This window comes from Oncorhynchus gorbuscha, unplaced genomic scaffold (genome assembly GCF_021184085.1).
Source record: "Oncorhynchus gorbuscha isolate QuinsamMale2020 ecotype Even-year unplaced genomic scaffold, OgorEven_v1.0 Un_scaffold_736, whole genome shotgun sequence".
NCBI classification, from domain to species: Eukaryota; Metazoa; Chordata; class Actinopteri; order Salmoniformes; family Salmonidae; genus Oncorhynchus; species Oncorhynchus gorbuscha.
The window spans coordinates 147,501-167,500 of record NW_025745784.1 but is presented as its reverse complement, the minus strand read 5'-3'; the positions used below and the strand labels follow the sequence as shown (position 1 = coordinate 167,500).

Here is a 20,000-nt window from a genome sequence, read left to right as displayed (position 1 = left end):
GGTGTTCAACCTTCCCAAGTTCTCTCACGTCACCCCGCTCCTCCGCTCTCTCCACTGGCTTCCAGTTGAAGCTCGCATTCGCTACAAGACCATGGGTGCTTGCCTACGGAGCTGTGAGGGGAACGGCACCTCAGTACCTCCAGGCTCTGATCAGGCCCTACACCCAAACAAGGGCACTGCGTTCATCCACCTCTGGCCTGCTCGCCTCCCTACCACTGAGGAAGTACAGTTCCCGCTCAGCCCAGTCAAAACTGTTCGCTGCTCTGGCCCCCCAATGGTGGAACAAACTCCCTCACGACGCCAGGACAGCGGAGTCAATCACCACCTTCCGAAGACACCTGGAACCCCGCCTCTTTAAGGAATACCTAGGATAGGATAAGTAATCCTTCTCACCCCCCCCCCTTTTAAGATTTAGATGCACTATTGTAAAGTGACTGTTCCACTGGATGTCATAAGGTGAATGCACCAATTTGTAAGTCGCTCTGGATAAGAGCGTCTGCTAAATGACTTAAATGTAAATGTAAAGTACAACTGCACACACACGCTCAAACACAAACCTCCCCTATCAGATTAGAGCCATAATGGAGCCATCTACCACCCCCCACTATCAGATTAGAGCCATAATGGAGCCATCTACCACCCCCACTATCAGATTAGAGCCATAATGGACACATCTATCCCCCCCCACTATCAGATTAGAGCCATAATGGAGACATCTAAACCCCCCCCCACTATCAGATTAGAGCCATAATGGAGACATCTATCCCCCCCCACTATCAGATTAGAGCCATAATGGAGCCATCTACCCCCCCACTATCAGATTAGAGCCATAATGGAGACATCTACCCCTCCCTCCTATCAGATTAGAGCCTTAATGGAGACATCTATCCCCCCACTATCAGATTAGAGCCATAATGGAGACATCTACCCCCTCCACTATCAGATTAGAGCCATAATGGAGACATCTACCCCCCTCCCTCCTATCAGATTAGAGCCATAATGGAGACATCTACCCCCCTCCCCCCTATCAGATTAGAGCCATAATGGAGACATCTATCCCCCCCACTATTAGATTAGAGCCATAATGGAGACATCTACCCCCCCCCCCACTATCAGATTAGAGCCATAATGGAGACATCTACCCCCCCCCCCACTATCAGATTAGAGCCATAATGGAGACATCTACCCCCCCCCCCACTATCAGATTAGAGCCATAATGGAGACATCTACCCCCCCACTATCAGATTAGAGCCATAATGGAGACATCTATCCCCCCACTATCAGATTAGAGCCATAATGGAGACATCTACCCCCCCCCCACTATCAGATTAGAGCCATAATGGAGACATCTACCCCCCCCTCCCTCCTATCAGATTAGAGCCATAATGGAGACATCTACCCCCCTATCAGATTAGAGCCATAATGGAGACATCTATCCCCCCCCACTATTAGATTAGAGCCATAATGGAGACATCTACCCCCCCACTATCAGATTAGAGCCATAATGGAGACATCTACCCCCCCCCCACTATCAGATTAGAGCCATAATGGAGACATCTACCCCCCCTCCCACTATCAGATTAGAGCCATAATGGAGACATCTACCCCCCCTCTATCAGATTAGAGCCATAATGGAGACATCTACCCCCCCCCCCACTATCAGATTAGAGCCATAATGGAGACATCTACCCCCCTCTATCAGATTAGAGCCATAATGGAGACATCTACCCCCTCCCCACTAAATGCCCCTGGGCCCATCTACCCCCCTCCCCACTAAATGCCCCTGGGCCCATCTACCCCCCCTCCCCACTGAATGCCCCTGGGCCCATCTACCCCCCTCCCCACTGAATGCCCCTGGGCACATCTACCCCCCCTCCCCACTGAATACCCCTGGGCCTACCTGTCCCTACGTCCTCCATGAAGAACTCTGAGTAGTCCAGCTGTGGTTTCTCTCCTACACACACATCTACCCCCCCCCATAATGGAGTCATCTACCCCCCCATAATGGAGTCATCTACCCCCTCCCCACTGAATGCCCCTGGGCCCATCTACCCCCCCATAATGGAGTCATCTACCCCCTCCCCACTGAATGCCCCTGGGCCCATCTTACCCCCCCTCCCCACTGAATGCCCCTGGGCCCATCTACCCCCCCCTATGAGATTAGAGCCATAATGGAGTCATCTACCCCCCACTGAATGCCCCTGGGCCTACCTGTCCTACGTCCTCCATGAAGAACTCGGAGTAGTCCAGCTGTGGTTTCTCCAGACTCTTGTCCCAACGACGCGTGTGTCCCAACGACGCATTCAGTTCCCCATACTTCTGATCGCCGTTCTCCTACACACACACACACACACACACACACACACACACACACACACACACACACACACACACACACACACACACACACACACACACACACACACAGGGCTCGGTTTCATTTGAGGCAAGTCATTGGCACATCTAGGAATGAAACCCATATGTTCATCCCCCTCATCCATCCCCCTTCCTCCCTCTCCCTCATCCATCCCCCTTCCTCCCTCTCCCTCATCCATCCCCCTTCCTCCCTCTCCCTCATCCATCCCCCTTCCTCCCTCTCCCTCATCCATCCCCCTTCCTCCCTCTCCCTCATCCATCCCCCTTCCCCCTCTCCCTCATCCATCCCCCTTCCTCCCTCCCTCCCCCTCCATCCATCCACCCCTCCCACTCTTCTCCATCCATCCACCCCTCCATCCATCCACCCCTCCCACTCTTCTCCATCCATCCACCCCTCCCACTCTTCTCCATCCATCCACCCCTCCCTCCCCTCCATCCATCCACCCTCCCACTCTTCTCCATCCATCCACCCCTCCCACTCTTCTCCATCCATCCACCCCACCCACTCTTCTCCATCCATCCACCCCTCCCACTCTTCTCCATCCATCCACCCCTCCCACTCTTCTCCATCCATCCACCCCTCCCACTCTTCTCCATCCATCCACCCCTCCCTCCCCCTCCATCCATCCACCCCTCCCTCCCCCTCCATCCATCCACCCCTCCCACTCTTCTCCATCCATCCACCCCTCCCACTCTTCTCCATCCATCCACCCCTCCCACTCTTCTCCATCCATCCACCCCTCCCACTCTTCTCCATCCATCCACCCCTCCCACTCTTCTCCATCCATCCACCCCTCCCACTCTTCTCCATCCATCCACCCCTCCCACTCTTCTCCATCCATCCACCCCTCCCACTCTTCTCCATCCATCCACCCCTCCCACTCTTCTCCATCCATCCACCCCTCCCACTCTCCTCCATCCATCCACCCCTCCCACTCTCCTCCATCCATCCACCCCTCCCACTATTCTCCATCCATCCACCCCTCCCACTCTTCTCCATCCATCCACCCTCCCACTCTTCTCCATCCATCCACCCCTCCCACTCTTCTCCATCCATCCACCCCTCCCACTCTTCTCCATCCATCCACCCCTCCCACTCTTCTCCATCCATCCACCCCTCCCACTCTTCTCCATCCATCCACCCCTCCCACTCTTCTCCATCCATCCACCCTCCCACTATTCTCCATCCATCCACCCCTCCCACTCTCCTCCATCCATCCACCCCTCCCTCCCCCTCCATCCATCCACCCCTCCATCCATCCACCCCTCCCGCCCCCTCCCACTCTTCTCCATCCATCCACCCCACCCTCTCTACTCCAGCCAACCCCGCCACCCCTCCCTACCTCGAAACTCTTGTTCTTCTCTTGTGTGACATCACTCATCCCCTTGAGGACCTGTTTAGCCTGGTCGTCTTGACTACTGTCCTTCCTCCTCCTCAGCCTCATCTTCCTCGCCAAGGGGTCCCGTGGGCTGGCCCCTACACACACACACACAAACACACACACACACACACACACACACACACACACACACAAAATGTATTGAGCGTTTCTAAAGCAAGTCAGTGCATTTCTCTGTCTGGGACTTTCACCTCCCCAGGACCGAGACCCGCCTCCCCAGGACCGAGACCCGCCTCCCCAGGACCGAGACCCGCCTCCCCAGGACCGAGACCCGCCTCCCCAGGACCTAGACCCACCTCCCCAGGACCTAGACCCACCTCCCCAGGACCTAGACCCACCTCCCCAGGACCTAGACCCACACCTAGACCCACCTCCCCAGGACCTAGACCCACCTCCCCCTGCAGCAGATATTACAGCAGGGGATGCTCCAGCCAGTCTTAGTTGGTTCTGAAGAGAGAAGTCGATGTTGTACCACTCTGCTGTCCTGTCCACCGGCTTGGGAGGCATCACCAGGTTGGGGTTCTCACGTACATCTAGAACCTAGAACACACACAGAGGAGAGACCACTTACAACCTAGAACATCTAGAACATTTTGAACCTAAAACACAGGGTAGAATGTCTAGAACATTTAGAACAGTTAGAACCTAGAACACAGGGTAAAACATATATAACCTAGAACACAGGGCAGAACATCTAGAATCTAGAACAGAGGACAGTGTGTACCTCTAGGTCGACGAGGAAGTGGATGGCTTCAGGAAGAGTCACCAGACGATTCTTATTCAGAACCAACTTCTTCAGCTTCCCACACCTACACAACAACAACAAGTTGATCCACTACACAGCAGGTACTGTCAGAAACATCAAAACATGTCACAAAATGGCATCATGAAATACCGGCTGGGAAGCATGCGGACACCTTAAGTGTGTCCCTCGGGTATGACATGAGGTACCCACCTACAGAGTCCCTCGGGTATGACGCTGGGTACCCACCTAGAGGGTATGACGCGAGGTACCCACCTAGAGGGTATGACGCGAGGTACCCACCTAGAGGGTATGACGCGAGGTACCCACCTAGAGGGTATGACGCGAGGTACCCACCTAGAGGGTATGACGCGAGGTACCCACCTAGAGGGTATGACGCCCCACCTAGAGGGTATGACGCGAGGTACCCACCTAGAGGGTATGACGCGAGGTACCCACCTAGAGGGTATGACGCGAGTACCCACCTAGAGGGTATGACGCGAGGTACCCACCTAGAGGGTATGACGCGAGGTACCCACCTAGAGGGTATGACGCGAGGTACCCACCTAGAGGGTATGACGCGAGGTACCCACCTAGAGGGTATGACGCGAGGTACCCACCTAGAGGGTATGACGCGAGGTACCCACCTAGAGGGTATGACGCGAGGTACCCACCTAGAGGGTATGACGCGAGGTACCCACCTAGAGGGTATGACGCGAGGTACCCACCTAGAGGGTATGACGCGAGGTACCCACCTAGAGGTATGGCCCACCTAGAGGGTATGACGCGTACCCACCTAGAGGGTATGACGCGAGGTACCCACCTAGAGGGTATGACGCGAGTACCCACCTAGAGGGTATGACGCGAGTACCCACCTAGAGGGTATGACGCGAGGTACCCACCTAGAGGGTATGACGCGAGGTACCCACCTAGAGGGTATGACGCGAGGTACCCACCTAGAGGGTATGACGCGAGGTACCCACCTAGAGGGTATGACGCGAGGTACCCACCTAGAGGGTATGACGCGAGGTACCCACCTAGAGGGTATGACGCGAGGTACCCACCTAGAGGGTATGGCGCGAGGTACCCACCTAGAGGGTATGACGCGAGGTACCCACCTAGAGGGTATGACGCGAGGTACCCACCTAGAGGGTATGGCGGTACCCACCTAGAGGGTGACGCGAGGTACCCACCTAGAGGGTATGACGCGAGGTACCCACCTAGAGGGTATGGCCTTGAGGTACCCACCTAGAGGGTATGACGCGAGGTACCCACCTAGAGGGTATGACGCGAGGTACCCACCTAGAGGGTATGACGCGAGGTACCCACCTAGAGGGTATGACGCGAGGTACCCACCTAGAGGGTATGACGCGAGTACCCACCTAGAGGGTATGACGCGAGGTACCCACCTAGAGGGTATGACGCGAGGTACCCACCTAGAGGGTATGACGCGAGGTACCCACCTAGAGGGTATGACGCGAGTACCCACCTAGAGGGTATGACGCCCACCTAGAGGGTATGACGCGAGGTACCCACCTAGAGGGTATGACGCGAGGTACCCACCTAGAGGGTATGACGCGAGTACCCACCTAGAGGGTATGACGCGAGGTACCCACCTAGAGGGTATGACGCGAGGTACCCACCTAGAGGGTATGACGCGAGGTACCCACCTAGAGGGTATGACGCGAGGTACCCACCTAGAGGGTATGACGCGAGGTACCCACCTAGAGGGTATGACGCGAGGTACCCACCTAGAGGGTATGACGCGAGTACCCACCTAGAGGGTATGACGCGAGTACCCACCTAGAGGGTATGACGCGAGGTACCCACCTAGAGGGTATGACGCGAGGTACCCACCTAGAGGGTATGACGCGAGGTACCCACCTAGAGGGTATGACGCGAGGTACCCACCTAGAGGGTATGACGCGAGGTACCCACCTAGAGGGTATGACGCGAGGTACCCACCTAGAGGGTATGACGCGAGGTACCCACCTAGAGGGTATGACGCGAGGTACCCACCTAGAGGGTATGACGCGAGGTACCCACCTAGAGGGTATGACGCGAGGTACCCACCTAGAGGGTATGACGCAAGGTACCCACCTAGAGGGTATGACGCAAGGTACCCACCTAGAGGGTATGACGTGAGGTACCCACCTAGAGTCCCTCGGGTATGACGCGAGGTACCCACCTAGAGGGTATGACGCGAGGTACCCACCTAGAGGGTATGACGCGAGGTACCCACCTAGAGGGTATGACGTGAGGTACCCACCTAGAGTCCCTCGGGTATGACGCGAGGTACCCACCTAGAGGGTATGACGCGAGGTACCCACCTAGAGGGTATGACGTGAGGTACCCACCTAGAGTCCCTCGGGTATGACGCGAGGTACCCACCTAGAGGGTATGACGCGAGGTACCCACCTAGAGTCCCTCGGGTATGACGCGAGGTACCCACCTAGAGGGTATGACGCGAGGTACCCACCTAGAGGGTATGACGCGAGGTACCCACCTAGAGGGTATGACGCGAGGTACCCACCTACAGAGTCCCTCGGGTATTAGTTCCAGGTTGTTGTTAGCAGCCATGAACTCCTGCAGACTGGATAACTTCCCCACGCCAGATGGAACTCCATCGAAGTCCAGCTTGTTACTGTTCACATAAAGCTTCTTCAACTTCCCCAGCTTACAGATAGCAGACTGGAGAGAGACAGGGGAGGGGGTAAGACAATTATAACAGGGGTAAGACTGATTATATAAACCTTGAAATGTCTATCTTATGGAAAACCTGTTCTGAGTGTTATGTTTATATAGTTGGACGTGCATCAGGGGGGTTATAAAGGGTCGTACCATTGCTAAGTGCAAGGGGTTATAATGTGCATCAGGGGGGTTATAACATGTTATAGAGGGTCGTACCATAGCAAAGTGCAAGGGGTTATAATGTGTATCAGGGGGGTTATAATGTGTATTAGGGTGTTATGTGTTATAACGCTTTGTACAGACAGACGAGAGAGAGACATGTTCTTACAGGCAGTGATGTGAGTTGGTTCCTGCTGAGGTTGAGTGTCTCTAGCTGAGTCCATTGGTCGATGCAGAGGGAGAGCTCTGAGATCTGATTGGAGGAGAGGTTGAGACGCTTCAGACTGCTCAGCGTATAGAGACACTCAGGAACCCGACTCAGGTCGTTGAAGGACAGGTCCACGTCTAAGGAGAGACCACATAAAGGACATTCATTTCCTGACTTCAGTCTTGGCTTGTGTGTGTGTGTGTGTGTGTATATATATATGTATATATGCCATTTAGCAGACGCTTTTATCCAAAGCGACTTACAGTCATGTGTGCATACATTCTACGTATGGGTGGTCCCGGGAATCGAACCCACTACCCTGGCGTTACAAGCGCCATGCTCTACCAACTGAGCTACAGAAGGACCACGTGTGTGTGTGTGTGTGTGTGTGTGTGTGTGTGTGTGTGTGTGTGTGTGTGTGTGTGTGTGTGTGTGTGTGTGTGTGTGTGTGTGTTACCTGCCAGGTGTGTGTGTGTGTGTGTGTGTGTGTGTTACCTGCCAGGTGTGTGTGTGTGTGTGTGTGTGTGTTACCTGCCAGGTGTGTGTGTGTGTGTGTGTTACCTGCCAGGTGTGTGTGTGTGTGTGTGTTACCTGCCAGGTGTGTGTGTGTGTGTGTGTGTGTTACCTGCCAGGTGTGTGTGTGTGTGTGTGTGTGTTACCTGCCAGGTGTGTGTGTGTGTGTGTGTGTGTTACCTGCCAGGTGTGTGTGTGTGTGTGTGTTACCTGCCAGGTGTGTGTGTGTGTGTGTGTGTGTTACCTGCCAGGTGTGTGTGTGTGTGTGTGTGTGTTACCTGCCAGAGGTGTGTGTGTGTGTGTGTGTGTGTGTGTTACCTGCCAGAGGTGTGTGTGTGTGTGTGTGTGTGTTACCTGCCAGGTGTGTGTGTGTGTGTGTGTGTGTTACCTGCCAGGTGTGTGTGTGTGTGTGTGTGTGTTACCTGCCAGAGGTGTGTGTGTGTGTGTGTGTGTGTTACCTGCCAGAGGTGTGTGTGTGTGTGTGTGTGTGTTACCTGCCAGGTGTGTGTGTGTGTGTGTGTGTGTTACCTGCCAGGTGTGTGTGTGTGTGTGTGTGTGTGTGTGTGTGTGTGTGTGTGTGTGTGTGTGTGTGTGTGTGTGTTACCTGCCAGGTGTGTGTGTGTGTGTGTGTGTGTGTGTGTTACCTGCCAGGTGTGTGTGTGTGTGTGTGTGTGTGTGTGTGTGTGTGTGTGTGTGTGTGTGTGTGTGTTACCTGCCAGGTGTGTGTGTGTGTGTGTGTGTTACCTGCCAGGTGTGTGTGTGTGTGTGTGTTACCTGCCAGGTGTGTGTGTGTGTGTGTGTGTTACCTGCCAGGTGTGTGTGTGTGTGTGTGTGTTACCTGCCAGGTGTGTGTGTGTGTGTGTGTGTTACCTGCCAGGTGTGTGTGTGTGTGTGTGTTACCTGCCAGGTGTGTGTGTGTGTGTGTGTTACCTGCCAGGTGTGTGTGTGTGTGTGTGTTACCTGCCAGGTGTGTGTGTGTGTGTGTTACCTGCCAGGTGTGTGTGTGTGTGTGTGTTACCTGCCAGGTGTGTGTGTGTGTGTGTGTTACCTGCCAGGTGTGTGTGTGTGTTACCTGCCAGGTGTGTGTGTGTGTTACCTGCCAGGTGTGTGTGTGTGTGTGTGTGTGTGTGTGTGTGTGTGTGTTACCTGCCAGGTGTGTGTGTGTGTGTGTGTGTGTGTGTGTGTGTTACCTGCCAGGTGTGTGTGTGTGTGTTACCTGCCAGGTGTGTGTGTGTGTGTGTGTGTGTGTGTGTGTGTGTGTGTGTGTGTGTGTGTGTGTGTGTTACCTGCCAGGTGTGTGTGTGTGTGTGTGTGTGTGTGTGTGTGTGTGTGTGTGTGTGTGTGTGTGTGTGTGTGTGTGTGTGTGTGTGTGTGTGTACCTGCCAGGTGTGTGTGTGTGTGTGTGTGTGTGTGTGTGTGTGTGTGTGTGTGTGTGTGTGTGTGTTACCTGCCAGGTGTGTGTGTGTGTGTGTGTGTGTGTGTGTGTGTGTGTGTTACCTGCCAGAGGTGTGTGTGTGTGTGTGTGTGTGTGTGTGTGTGTGTGTGTGTGTGTGTGTGTGTGTGTGTGTGTGTGTGTGTGTGTGTGTGTGTGTGTGTGTGTGTTTACCTGCCAGGTGTGTGTGTGTGTGTGTGTGTGTGTTACCTGCCAGGTGTGTGTGTGTGTGTGTGTGTGTGTTTACCTGCCAGGTGTGTGTGTGTGTGTGTGTGTGTGTTACCTGCCAGGTGTGTGTGTGTGTGTGTGTGTGTGTTACCTGCCAGGTGTGTGTGTGTGTGTGTGTGTGTGTGTGTGTTACCTGCCAGGTGTGTGTGTGTGTGTGTGTGTGTGTGTGTGTGTGTGTGTGTTACCTGCCAGGTGTGTGTGTGTGTGTGTGTGTGTGTGTGTGTGTGTGTGTGTGTGTGTGTGTGTTACCTGCCAGGTGTGTGTGTGTGTGTGTGTGTGTGTGTGTGTGTGTGTGTGTGTGTGTGTGTGTGTGTGTGTGTTACCTGCCAGGTGTGTGTGTGTGTGTGTGTGTGTGTTACCTGCCAGGTGTGTGTGTGTGTGTGTGTGTGTGTGTTACCTGCCAGGTGTGTGTGTGTGTGTGTGTGTGTTACCTGCCAGGTGTGTGTGTGTGTGTGTTACCTGCCAGGTGTGTGTGTGTGTGTTACCTGCCAGGTGTGTGTGTGTGTGTTACCTGCCAGGTGTGTGTGTGTGTGTTACCTGCCAGGTGTGTGTGTGTGTGTTACCTGCCAGGTGTGTGTGTGTGTGTTACCTGCCAGGTGTGTGTGTGTGTGTTACCTGCCAGGTGTGTGTGTGTGTGTTACCTGCCAGGTGTGTGTGTGTGTGTTACCTGCCAGGTGTGTGTGTGTGTGTTACCTGCCAGGTGTGTGTGTGTGTGTTACCTGCCAGGTGTGTGTGTGTGTGTTACCTGCCAGGTGTGTGTGTGTGTGTTACCTGCCAGGTGTGTGTGTGTGTGTGTGTGTGTTACCTGCCAGGTGTGTGTGTGTGTGTGTGTGTGTGTGTTACCTGCCAGGTGTGTGTGTGTGTGTGTGTGTTACCTGCCAGGTGTGTGTGTGTGTGTGTGTTACCTGCCAGGTGTGTGTGTGTGTGTGTGTGTGTGTGTGTGTGTGTGTGTGTGTGTGTGTGTGTGTGTGTGTTACCTGCCAGGTGTGTGTGTGTGTGTGTGTGTGTGTGTGTGTGTGTGTGTGTGTGTGTGTGTGTGTGTGTGTGTGTGTTTGTGTTACCTGCCAGGTGTGTGTGTGTGTGTGTGTGTGTGTTTGTGTTACCTGCCAGGTGTGTGTGTGTGTGTGTGTGTGTGTGTGTGTGTGTGTGTGTGTTACCTGCCAGGTGTGTGTGTGTGTGTGTGTGTGTGTGTGTTACCTGCCAGGTGTGTGTGTGTGTGTTTGTGTTACCTGCCAGGTGTGTGTGTGTGTTTGTGTTACCTGCCAGGTGTATGTGTGTGTTTGTGTTACCTGCCAGGTGTATGTGTGTGTGTTACCTGCCAGGTGTATGTGTGTGTTACCTGCCAGGTGTACCAGTCCCTCCAGACTGGTAGGCATGTTGCTCTGGGTTCTCTGGGTGCTCCTCAGGTGGAGAGTCTGGAGGGCCACCATGGCTGGCAGCTGGCTGCTCACACACAGGAGGACTTAAAAGCTTCGTACCATAGCTAGGCGTGCATCAGGGGGTTATAAACCTTCATATTATAGCTGGGCGTGCATCAGGGGGTTATAAACCTTCATATTATAGCTGGGCGTGCATCAGGGGGTTATAATGTGTATTAAGGTGTTATAAACCTTCATATTATAGCTGGGCGTGCACCAGGGGGTTATAAACCTTCATATTATAGCTGGGCGTGCATCAGGGGGTGATAAACCTTCATATTATAGCTGGGCGTGCATCAGGGGGTTATAATGTGTATTAAGGTGTTATAAACCTTCATATTATAGCTGGGCGTGCACAAGGGGGTTATAAACCTTCATATTATAGCTGGGCGTGCATCGGGGGGTTATAAACCTTCATATTATAGCTGGGCGTGCATCAGGGGGTTATAATGTGTATTAAGGTGTTATAAACCTTCATATTATAGCTGGGCGTGCATCAGGGGGTCGGTTATAAAGTGTATTATGGTGTTATAAACCTTCATATTATAGCTGTGCGTGCATCAGGGGGTTATAAACCTTAATATTATAGCTGGGCGTGCATCAGGGGGTTATAATATGTATTAAGGTGTTATAAACATTCATATTATAGCTGGGCGTGCATCAGGGGGTTATAAACCTTCATATTATAGCTGCGCGTGCATCAGGGGGTTATAATGTGTATTAAGGGGTTATAAACCTTCATATTATAGCTGGGCGTGCATCAGGGGGTTATAATGTGTATTAAGGGGTTATAAACCTTCATATTATAGCTGGGCGTGCATCAGGGGGTTATAAACCTTCATATTATAGCTGGGCGTGCATCAGGGGGTTATAAACCTTCATATTATAGCTGGGCGTGCATCAGGGGGTTATAAACCTTCATATAGCTGGGCGTGCATCAGGGGGTTATAAACCTTCATATTATAGCTGGGCGTGCATCAGGGGGTTATAATGTGTATTAAGGTGTTATAAACCTTCATATTATAGCTGGGAGTGCATCAGGGGGTTATAAACCTTCATATTATAGCTGCGCGTGCATCAGGGGGTTATAAAGTGTATTAAGGTGTTATAAACCTTCATATTATAGCTGGGTGTGCATCAGGGGGTTATAATGTGTATTAAGGTGTTATAAAACTTCATATTATAGCTGAGCGTAGATCAGGGGGTTATAATGTGTATTAAGGTGTTATAAAACTTCATATTATAGCTGGGCATGCATCAGGGGGTTATAAAGTGTATTAAGGTGTTATAAAACTTCATATTATAGCTGAGCGTGTATCAGGGGGTTATAAAGTGTATTAAGGTGTTGTGTTATAAAGCTTTGTACAGTAGCTGGGCGTGCCTCAGGGGGTAATAACATGTTATGTAAGTCGCTCTGGATAAGAGCATCTGCTAAATGACTTAAATGTAAATAGTCTCATAGCTAAGTGCAACTCAAGGAGTTATGTGTGGTACTGTAGCTGGGCGTGCATTCAGATGGTTATAATGTGTTATAATGCTTGGTACCGTAGCTGGGCGTGCATTCAGATGGTTATAATGTGTTATAATGCTTGGTACCGTAGCTGGGCGTGCATTCAGATGGTTATAATGAGTTATAATGCTTGGTACCGTAGCTGGGCGTGCATTCAGATGGTTATAATGAGTTATAATGCTTGGTACCGTAGCTGGGCGTGCATTCAGATGGTTATAATGTGTTATAATGCGTCGTACCGTAGCTGGGCGTGCATCAGGGGATTGTTGTTCAGGATGAGGGTCTGCAGGTGGACGAGGCGTCTCATCTGAGGGGGGAGGCTGTCCAGCTTGTTGTCACTCAGGTCCAGGTACAGCAGGTCAGTCAGGTTGATGAACAACTGGTTAGGGATGGCATCGATGCTGGGAGGAGGAGGAGGGTCGGTATTAGGTTATAAGGCAGGTTGATGAACAACTGGTTAGGGATGGCATCGATGCTGGGAGGAGGAGGAGGGTCGGTATTAGGTTATAAGGCAGGTTGATAAACAACTGGTTTGGGATGGCATCGATGCTGGGAGGAGGAAGAGGAGGGTCGGTATTAGGTTATAAGGCAGGTTGATATGGATGGCATCGATGCTGGGAGGAGGAGGAGGGTCGGTATTAGGTTATAAGGCAGGTTGATAAACAACTGGTTAGGGATGGCATCGATGCTGGGAGGAGGAGGGTCGTTATTAGGTTATAAGGCAGGTTGATATGGATGGCATCGATGCTGGGAGGAGGGTCGGTATTAGGTTATAAGGCAGGTTGATAAACAACTGGTTAGGGATGGCATCGATGCTGGGAGGATCGATGCTTATAAGGAGGAGGAGGATAGGTTATAAGGAGGGATCGATGCTGGGAGGAGGGTCGGTATTAGGTTATAAGGCAGGTTGATAAACAACTGGTTAGGGATGGTATCGATGCTGGGAGGAGGAGGCGGGTCGGTATTAGGTTATAAGGCAGTTTGATAAACAACTGGTTAGGGATGGCATCGATGCTGGGAGGAGGAGGGTCGGTATTAGGTTATAAGGCAGGTTGATGAACAACTGGTTAGGGATGGCATCGATGCTGGGAGGAGGAGGAGGAGGGTCGGTATTAGGTTATAAGGCAGTTTGATAAACAACTGGTTAGGGATGGCATCGATGCTGGGAGGAGGAGGAGGGTCTGTATTAGGTTATAAGGCAGTTTGATAAACAACTGGTTAGGGATGGCATCGATGCTGGGAGGAGGAGGGTCGGTATTAGGTTATAAGGCAGGTTGATGAACAACTGGTTAGGGATGGCATAGATGCTGGGAGGAGGAGGGTCGGTATTAGGTTAGGAGGAGGAGAATAATCTACGATACAGTGCCTTCGGAAAGTATTCAGACCCCTTGACTTTTTACATTACAGCCTTGTTTTCAAATGAATTAAATTGTTTTTTCCACCTAATCGATCTACACACAATACCCCATAACGACATCACAATACCCCATAACGACATCACAATACCCCATAACGACATCACAATACCCCATAACGACATCACAATACCCCATAACGACATCACAATACCCCATAACGACATCACAATCACCCATAACGACATCACAATCACCCCATAACGACATCACAATCACCCCATAACGTCATCACAATACCCCATAACGTCATCACAATACCCCATAATGACATCACAATACCCCATAATGACATCACAATACCCCATAATGACAAAAGCAAAAAATATTTTTTATTCATGTTTGCTAATTTTTACAAATTAAACATTGAAATATCACATAGGTATTCTGACCCTTTACTCAGTACTTTGTTGAAGCACCTTTGGCAGAGATTACAGCCTCTAGTCTTGGGTATGACGCGACAAGCTTGGCACACCTGTATTTGGGGAGTTTCTCCCATTCTTCTCTGCAGATCCTCTCAAGCTCTGTCAGGATGGACAGGGAGTGTCACTGCACAGCTATTTTCAGGTCTCTCCAGAGGTGTTTGATCGGGTTCAAGTCCGGGCTCTGGCTGGCCCACTCAAGGACATTCAGAGACTTGTCCCGAAGCCACTCCTTCGTTGTCTTGGCTGTGTGCTTAGAGTCGTTGTCCTGTTGGAAGGTGAACCTTCGACCCCAGTCTGAGGTTCTGGAGCAGGTTTACATCAAGATCTCTTTGTACTTTTCTCCGTTCATCTTTCCCTCGACCCTGACAAGTCTCCCAGTCCCTGCTGCTGAAAAACATCCTAACAGCATGATGCTGCCACCACCATGCTTCACTGTAAGGATGGTGCCAGGTTTCCTCCAGACGTGACGCTTGACAGTCAGGTCAAAGAGAATCCAGATGCAGAAACATCTCAAGGATGATCAAGCACTTGAGCTTAAAGAATCCAGTTGTAGAAACATCTCAAGGGTGATCAAGCACTTGAGCTTAGTTTCCCATCTCATAGCAAATAGTCTGAATACTGATGTAAAGAAGGTATTTCAGTTCTTTATTTGTAATACATTTGCAAACATTTCTAAAAACCTGTATTCACTTTTGTCCTTATAGGGTATTGTGATGTCATAGGGTATTGTGATGTCATTATAGGGTATTGTGTGTAAGAGACAAAATAATATTGAATCCATTTTAAAATAAGGCTGTAAAGTAACAAAATGCGGAAAAGGTCAAGGGGTCTGAATACTTTCCAAAGGCTCTGTATGTATGATATATTTCTATCCTGTTATAGCTTAAGTTATAAGGCCTGTTATTAGAGGTTATAAGGCCTGTTACTAGAGGTTATAAGGCCTGTTAGAGGTTATAAGGCCTGTTACTAGAGGTTATAAGGCCTGTTACTAGAGGTTATAAGGCCTGTTACTCGCCTGTTAGAGGTTATAAGGCCTGTTACTAGAGGTTATAAGGCCTGTTACTAGAGGTTATAAGGCCTGTTACTAGAGGTTATAAGGCCTGTTATTAGAGGTTATAAGGCCTGTTACTCGCCTGTTAGAGGTTATAAGGCCTGTTAGAGGTTATAAGGCCTGTTACTAGAGGTTATAAGGCCTGCTATTAGAGGTTATAAGGCCTGTTATTAGAGGTTATAAGGCCTGCTATTAGAGGTTATAAGGCCTGTTACTAGAGGTTATAAGGCCTGTTACTCGCCTGTTATTAGAGGTTATAAGGCCTGTTACTCGCCTGTTAGAGGTTATAAGGCCTGTTAGAGGTTATAAGGCCTGTTACTCGAGGTTATAAGGCCTGTTATTAGAGGTTATAAGGCCTGTTACTAGAGGTTATAAGGCCTGTTACTAGAGGTTATAAGGCCTGTTATTAGAGGTTATAAGGCCTGTTACTAGAGGTTATAAGGCCTGTTACTAGAGGTTATAAGGCCTGTTACTCGCCTGTTATTAGAGGTTATAAGGCCTGTTACTCGCCTGTTATTAGAGGTTATAAGGCCTGTTAGTCGCCTGTTATTAGAGGTTATAAGGCCTGTTAGTCGCCTGTTAGAGGTTATAAGGCCTGTTACTCGCCTGTTATTAGAGGTTATAAGGCCTGTTATTAGAGGTTATAAGGCCTGTTAGTCACCTGTTATTAGAGGTGTGGTCCTTCTGTAGCTCAGTTGGTAGAGCATGGCGCTTGTAACGCCAGGGTAGTGGGTTCGATTCCCGGGACCACCCATACGTAGAATGTATGCACACATGACTAAGTCGCTTTGGATAAAAGCGTCCGCTAAATGGCATATATTATATTATTATTATATATATTATTATATTATTATTATATATATTATTATATTATTATTATTATATTATTATAGGTTATAAGGCCTGTTACTAGAGGTTATAAGGCCTGTTACTAGAGGTTATAAGGCCTGTTACTAGAGGTTATAAGGCCTGTTACTAGAGGTTATAAGGCCTGTTACTAGAGGTTATAAGGCCTGTTACTCGCCTGTTAGAGGTTATAAGGCCTGTTAGAGGTTACTCGCCTGTTATTAGAGGTTATAAGGCCTGTTATTAGAGGTTATAAGGCCTGTTATTAGAGGTTATAAGGCCTGTTATTAGAGGTTATAAGGCCTGTTATTAGAGGTTATAAGGCCTGTTACTAGAGGTTATAAGGCCTGTTACTTGCCTGTTATTAGAGGTTATAAGGCCTGTTATTAGAGGTTATAAGGCCTGTTACTCACCTGTTATTAGAGGTTATAAGGCCTGTTAGTCACCTGTTATAAGAGGTTCTACCTGTTGTGGCTGAGGTTGTTATTAGAGGTTATAAGGCCTGTTAGTCACCTGTTATAACATATTATAAGTGGTTCTACCTGTTGTGGCTGAGGTTGTTAGTAGAGGTTATAAGAGGTTCTACCTGTTGTGGCTGAGGTTGTTAGTAGAGGTTATAAGAGGTTCTACCTGTTGTGGCTGAGGTTGTTAGTAGAGGTTATAAGAGGTTCTACCTGTTGTGGCTGAGGTTGTTAGTAGAGGTTATAAGAGGTTCTACCTGTTGTGGCTGAGGTTGTTAATAGAGGTTATAAGAGGTTCTACCTGTTGTGGCTGAGGTTGTTAGTAGGGGTTATAAGAGGTTCTACCTGTTGTGGCTGAGGTTGTTAGTAGAGGTTATAAGAGGTTCTACCTGTTGTGGCTGAGGTTGTTAGTAGGGGTTATAAGAGGTTCTACCTGTTGTGGCTGAGGTTGTTAGTAGGGGTTATAAGAGGTTCTACCTGTTGTGGCTGAGGTTGTTAGTAGAGGTTATAAGAGGTTCTACCTGTTGTGGCTGAGGTTGTTAGTAGAGGTTATAAGAGGTTCTACCTGTTGTGGCTGAGGTTGTTAGTAGAGGTTATAAGAGGTTCTACCTGTTGTGGCTGAGGTTGTTAGTAGAGGTTATAAGAGGTTCTACCTGTTGTGGCTGAGGTTGTTAGTAGAGGTTATAAGAGGTTCTACCTGTTGTGGCTGAGGTTGTTAGTAGAGGTTATAAGAGGTTCTACCTGTTGTGGCTGAGGTTGTTAGTAGAGGTTATAAGAGGTTCTACCTGTTGTGGCTGAGGTTGTTAATAGAGGTTATAAGAGGTTCTACCTGTTGTGGCTGAGGTTGAGCACCAGCATGTTCTTGGAGTTCTCCAGGTCGCGGGGGATCTCAGTCAGCTGGTTGAAGCTCAGGTCCTGGAGAACACAGAATAACATAGAACATCAGTAGAATGCAGAACATCAGTAGAATGTTGAAAAACATACAAAACAGATCATGAACAGACTGTTCTATGATTAATGGGCAACTACCATGCATACATGCATACCATGCATACTATACAAAACAGATCATGGACTTTATTTGGAGAGAGATGGAGACAGAAGGATATCTCTAAAGAGAGAGATGGAGACAGAAGGATATCTCTAAAGAGAGAGATGGAGACAGAAGGATATCTCTAAAGAGAGAGACGGAGACAGAAGGATATCTGGAAAGAGAGAGACGGAGACAGAAGGATATCTGGAAAGAGAGAGATGGAGACAGAAGGATATCTCTAAAGAGAGAGATGGAGACAGAAGGATATCTCTAAAGAGAGAGATGGAGACAGAAGGATATCTCTAAAGAGAGAGATGGAGACAGAAGGATATCTCTAAAGAGAGAGATGGAGACAGAAGGATATCTCTAAAGAGAGAGATGGAGACAGAAGGATATCTGGAAAGAGAGAGACAGACAGACAGACAGACAGACAGACAGACAGACAGACAGACAGACAGACAGACAGACAGACAGACAGACAGACAGACAGACAGACAGACAGACAGACAGACAGACAGACAGACAGACAGACAGACAGACAGACAGACAGACAGACAGACAGACAGACAGACAGACAGACAGACAGACAGACAGACAGACAGACAGACAGACAGACAGACAGACAGACAGACAGACAGACAGACAGACAGACAGACAGACAGACAGACAGACAGACAGACAGACAGACAGACAGACAGACAGACAGACAGATACCTACATGTGAACGGGGCGGGGCTGACAGGTATAACAGACAGACAGACAGGTATAACAGACAGACAGACAGGTATAACAGACAGACAGACAGGTATAACAGACAGACAGACAGACAGAGACAGACAGACAGACAGACAGACAGACAGACAGACAGACAGACAGACAGACAGACAGACAGATACCTACATGTGAACGGGGTGGGGCTGACAGGTATAAGACAGACAGACAGACAGGTATAACAGACAGACAGACAGGTATAACAGACAGACAGACAGGTATAACAGACAGACAGACAGACAGAGACAGACAGACAGACAGACAGACAGACAGACAGACAGACAGACAGACAGACAGACAGACAGACAGACAGACAGACAGACAGACAGATACCTACATGTGAACGGGGTGGGGCTGACAGGTATAAGACAGACAGACAGGTATAACAGACAGACAGGTATAACAGACAGACAGGTATAACAGACAGACAGACAGATACCTACATGTGAACGGGGCGGGGCTGACAGGTATAACAGACAGACAGACAGACAGACAGACAGACAGACAGACAGACAGACAGACAGACAGACAGACAGACAGACAGACAGACAGACCTCCTCACCAGGACTGAGAGGTCGTCCAGACAGACAGACAGACAGACAGACAGACAGACAGACAGACAGACAGACAGACAGACAGATCTCCTCACCAGGACGGAGAGGTCGTCCAGACAGACAGACAGACAGACAGACAGACAGACAGACAGATCTCCTCACCAGGACTGAGAGGTCGTCCAGACAGACAGACAGACAGACCTCCTCACCAGGACTGAGAGGTCGTCCAGACAGACAGACAGACAGACAGACAGACAGACAGACAGACAGATCTCCTCACCAGGACTGAGAGGTCGTCCAGACAGACAGACAGACAGACAGACAGACAGACCTCCTCACCAGGACTGAGAGGTCGTCCAGACAGACAGACAGACAGACAGACAGATCTCCTCACCAGGACTGAGAGGTCGTCCAGACAGACAGACAGACAGACAGACAGACAGACAGACAGACAGAGAGACAGACAGATCTCCTCACCAGGACTGAGAGGTCGTCCAGACAGACAGACAGACAGACAGACAGACAGACAGACAGACAGACAGACAGACAGACAGACAGACAGACAGACAGACAGACAGACAGACAGACAGACAGACAGACAGACAGACAGACAGACAGACAGACAGACAGACAGACAGACAGACAGACAGACAGACAGACAGACAGACAGACAGACAGACAGACAGACAGACAGACAGACAGACAGACAGACAGACAGACAGATACCTACATGTGAACGGGGCGGGGCTGACAGGTATAACAGACAG

General features: G+C 49.9%; 1 protein-coding gene across 1 annotated transcript in view; it reads right to left on the bottom strand.

Annotated features, from left to right (window-relative positions):
• The window catches only part of LOC124019946 (protein flightless-1 homolog), a 73,176-nt gene that overhangs the window by 44,257 nt on the left and 8,919 nt on the right, over nucleotides 1-20,000 (bottom strand). The window contains exons 5-13 of the mRNA XM_046335386.1: nucleotides 17,705-17,790; nucleotides 12,917-13,078; nucleotides 11,089-11,192; nucleotides 7,538-7,713; nucleotides 7,052-7,209; nucleotides 4,501-4,585; nucleotides 4,169-4,316; nucleotides 3,720-3,853; nucleotides 2,212-2,334 (exon numbers count right to left, since the gene is read on the bottom strand). Coding sequence (XP_046191342.1) covers nucleotides 2,212-2,334; nucleotides 3,720-3,853; nucleotides 4,169-4,316; nucleotides 4,501-4,585; nucleotides 7,052-7,209; nucleotides 7,538-7,713; nucleotides 11,089-11,192; nucleotides 12,917-13,078; nucleotides 17,705-17,790 — 1,176 coding nt within the window. The remainder of the gene's footprint in view (nucleotides 1-2,211; nucleotides 2,335-3,719; nucleotides 3,854-4,168; nucleotides 4,317-4,500; nucleotides 4,586-7,051; nucleotides 7,210-7,537; nucleotides 7,714-11,088; nucleotides 11,193-12,916; nucleotides 13,079-17,704; nucleotides 17,791-20,000) is intronic.